The sequence below is a fragment of the Diplotaxodon limnothrissa genome, linkage group LG7, assembly GCF_057381915.1.
Source record: "Diplotaxodon limnothrissa isolate DT_005_m linkage group LG7, D_limnothrissa_male_GT1.1, whole genome shotgun sequence".
In the NCBI taxonomy this organism is placed as follows: Eukaryota; Metazoa; Chordata; class Actinopteri; order Cichliformes; family Cichlidae; genus Diplotaxodon; species Diplotaxodon limnothrissa.
In genome coordinates, this window is record NC_140602.1 from 4,805,390 (window position 1) to 4,809,792 (window position 4,403).

Consider the following 4,403-nt stretch of genomic DNA (forward strand, 5'->3'; position numbering starts at 1 on the left):
TAATTGTTCAATACAATCACGGTTTTCCCACCCATATATATGTTCTAATTATGTTTTACTGTTTTAAAATTAATTTGGTCAAGTTGCACTTTTGTACTTTAATATGCTCTGACAGGGGAGGTATGTATTACTTGGAATAGCGTGTCCACAAACCCAATTACACTGACTGAGAGAGAAAAACACTATATATCCCATAAACAGATAATAAATGCACGCCCATCATTAGCTAAAATTACATTAATACTGCATATAAACCACTGGTAGGAATTGTTTTGAACGGAACCGAGAGTCTGTGTGTTGTTTCCAGACGGTCGAAGGAAGCTTCGTCCGACCTTGTTTTGCATTCGTGTGGGAAGCAGCAAGAATCGTGTTATCTGTTAACCTTGTTAACTTGATTGTTGCACCATTGTAAGGTTTTGAAGAGTCACGCTTTACAAATAACAGGATACAACTGTTAGCTTCAACGAGAAATAGTAAAAGCCTCTCCAAAAATGCAGTTATGAGGCTAATGGGACTGAAAGCCCCGCTAACGTTAGTCTAGCTGCTTTTATCTCTGCTTTGTTATAATGTCAGCAGCGCTTTTAATGCCCCTGCAATGCAGCCGCCATGGTAAACTTATTTACAAAGTGTTTACGCAGACACAAGGACACAGATACCTCTCAAATGTCTGCCCATCTGCTGAGCACATCAGGAAGTTTATTATAGAAAACACGGAGATAACAGGAGAGCAGAGCCTGACTCCTGAGATCAGGCTGAGGTTATTCACCCCCCGATGCAGATTCTGGCGAGAGAGACCGGAGTTATGGCCCTTTGATGACCCCTACTGGGCTATATACTGGCCAGGGGGACAGGCACTGTCGAGGTAAGATGACAACCATGGCTAACCGGTCACTTTATTAGGTACACGTCTTAAACTGCTCGTTAACACAGATATCTAATAATGCATTCACATGGCTGCAACTCAGAGCATTTAGGCATGTAGACGTGGTCAAGACGACCTGCTGAAGTTCAAACCAAGCTTCATGGGCCTTCCGCATACCTCTACAGTTGTTACCTGACATGTTTTATATCTATATGTTTTCCTCTACGTTGGTGTCAGCTTTAACCTTACAGTTTCTGTGCCATCGCCAGCACAGAAACACCATCCTACCATAACTGCCATCCATTCCTAAGGCAGGTTCTCTCTGATTGTGATCTGTATTAGTGTTAGTGTGTACCAGTCTACCTTCAACGCCCAACCCTTCACACCATGGCGTTAAATACTTGCAATTTTCTAATAACGAGTGTACCAACTCTATTATAACCATACATTGAAATTCATGTTAAAAAGAAACTTTATTAAAAATTTTATTTCTAACAGAACAGAATAAACTTTCTGGCATATGCAGAAGAGCATTGCTGAACACTCAGCGGCAGAAGACCACACCAGGTGGCACTCCTGTCAGATGAGTATTATGTATGTACACTGCAACACAGCATAGATCTTCACCCAAAAATACACTTCAGAATGCTTTTAAGACATCAGGGTTCCGCTCCGTCATGCATTAACAAGAATATGACATGCATCAGTTACAGTAAATGGTCAATTTAAAAAGATAAAAACAGACAAAGAAGTTCCTCTTTCTATCACATTCTTCCATACATGGCAATTTGTTTCACCCTCCAGATGGTCCTTGAGGGTTTGCAACCTTCTCGACTCTTCTTCTGTCACCTGTTACTAGGCAAACTCAAATGCCGTTAGAAGCAAAATGAATTCCAGGCCTTTGGCCTGGCCTTTCTTTAAAAGCATTTATGTTTGTAAGCGTGTAGGCTTGTTAACCTTCTGTTGCTCCAAGTCACTTACACCATGGATCGTCAGGACATCGCGCCAAACGAAACTTAAGACCTTTAAATAGACTGAGCATCAACTCTTTCATGAGCACAACCTGCAATGTGTGTATAAAATGATTATAGCCGCACCTTTAATATAAGTTTTAATCTAATGCCAGTAGCGCTTAATGAACGTTTTAATGCAATGATAATGATGAAAGCTATGTGTAGCAGTAAAATATTTTCTTTATTCCCACACACGTCATGTGTTTGCAGCTGACAAATCTACAGCAACTTTATGATACTGTCATCACAATATAGACTACAAAGAAGGTACACCTAATAAAGCGCTAGCTAGTGTAGTTTTTGATGTCCAGCAATTTCTGATAACAAATCGTTTGTTTTTCTTTAATGACTTCCTATTAAAGGTATATCTTAGATAACCCTGAGGTGTGCCGGAATCAGACAGTCCTGGATCTGGGGAGCGGCTGTGGAGCCTCTGCCATTGCTGCAACACTGCGTGGTGCTGCTCACGTAGTAGCTAATGACGTTGACACTGGTACGCATTTGTGTGTATTTATTTATGTGTTCACATAATCTGTTATTGTTGCTGAATGTTTCTGAACTGTTAAATAAAAAAGCAGGAATTATGAGAAAGTAGGTTTGTTGTTAAAATGGTTCACATGTGTATTTTTTACGCTTTGCAAGGACATACACTTTATCCCTCTGTTAAGAGATGTACTCTAAAACACTTCTTCAGTAGAGAATCAGAGAAGAGAAACACGCAGAATTTCTTGCTAGCAAGGGCAGCCTCCAGAACTGAGACTCGCACTGAGAAACTGCCCCGTTCTTTATTTATACTTCAGTGGGTGCTTGTGTGTGTGTGTGTGTGTGTGACCCCATAAACGACTTCCCTAAACCTGCTGGACTGGAAGTCCAGCAGTTCATCTAAACAAAAAGCACTTAGACTAGAACAGATATAGCTACGTTAATCCTACCGTAAAACAATAAGACACGGTACGACCTCTCCCATGCTCCTAGGATGTGGGGGTGAACGCCAGAACACCCTGGAATGTTACAGACCTCCTAGGATGAGACATTCTTTCAATATGCCACCAACTATATACTTCTAAACACAAATGATTACATGCAGTATTCTACCATATGCAAACTTATATCATTAAAAGACTATACTGACTACTAAGTACAATTTTCCATTGACACCCTCTAGACATCCACATGTATGACCAATTTCAAAAGTCATTCTGACTCTAGATTATTTTAAATTATGATTTATGTCCAGTTTTGCATTTTTGCTGTAGCTTTTTGCATTATCTGAAAGAAATTAATACTTTTTCCTGTGTGTTGTCTAGAATTATTGGTGGTGATACATTTGCACTACTACTGGCATTTAAAGTAAAAAAAAAAAAAAAAGGCTAATAGATGATGCCAAAAAGGAGGATAACATTAACAAAATAGTTATTTTTAAATACTATTGAAGCTGTTATAGTATTTTACCATATCTTGCAGTAGAAGCCTTAAATCTACTGGTTTGTGTTACAGTTGCAGCTGTTGCGACCCAAATGAACTGTGAGCTGAACGGGCTGGAACCACCTGTTTGTCTGACGACAAACATGATTGGTTCAGAACCCGACGCCTTCAGCCTGATCCTCTTAGGTGACATGTTCTACGATGAGGCCCTCGCCACTCACCTTCACAGCTGGTTGGACAGCTGTGTCAGAGTCCATGGCACTAAAGTACTTATCGGAGATCCCGGCAGAGCCCAATTTGAGAGTCACAGCATCCGACAGCTGTTGCATCAGCTTGCCCAGTTTGAGCTGCCTGAGTCTGTTAGAGAGGAGAACTATGGTCTAACTTTCAGCACTGTTTGGTGCTACCGTCCTGAACTGTAACAAATAAATCGTAGCATCTGTGATGTATTAATCTCTGCCTAATTATTGTATCAAAAATACTCCCCTGAATTGAAATGTGAAGATGTTTTGTGACTTCTACGCAGTTACTGTTTACTCTGGGTCATGAAAAGTCTTCATTGAAAAGAAGAAACAGAAGTGGAAGGGAATACAAGCTTAAAGTTATTCATAATTTTAGTGTATTGTTAACTTGATCACAATTTTTAAATGCATGTAAGTTACACACTGCATATTAGTGCTATTCACAAACATTTGCAGAGAACTCTCATGAATATATTGGTAAATCAACAAGAAACACTGAGAAATATGATTCTTGAAATATTTGACCTGTATAAAGTATTATGGCCATCACACTATCTTTTTCAACTGTTTAATAACTCATGTCTTAAATGTATTTCACATCGTTCACTTTTGAGTCACAAAATTTAGAAACATTCTGGGCCATTCATACAACCTGGAAAGTTTGGCTTAAAATTATTGACCAATTTAAACACTGGGTGGTGAACAGAAGATGGCAAAAGACAAAAAACAAAAACAAAGGGAAAAAAACAACAACTTGGTACCAAACTCTTGAACCTTAATGTCACAGAGTACATAGTGTGCATTATTATTACTATTATTATGTAGGCATTAGTAAATACTAACTTAATAAAGATGTGCCAC

At 39.1% G+C, this 4,403-nt stretch overlaps 1 protein-coding gene across 1 annotated transcript; it reads left to right on the top strand.

Moving 5' to 3' along the window:
• The first annotated feature begins 360 nt into the window (after positions 1 to 360).
• On the top strand, positions 361 to 3,731 carry etfbkmt (electron transfer flavoprotein subunit beta lysine methyltransferase). The gene is made up of 3 exons (XM_085357241.1): positions 361 to 862; positions 2,238 to 2,368; positions 3,373 to 3,731. Exons 1-3 carry the CDS (start codon positions 567 to 569, stop codon positions 3,720 to 3,722), a joined length of 777 nt encoding a protein of 258 aa, XP_085213367.1. The 5' UTR covers positions 361 to 566; the 3' UTR covers positions 3,723 to 3,731.
• The last annotated feature ends 672 nt before the right edge of the window (positions 3,732 to 4,403 follow it).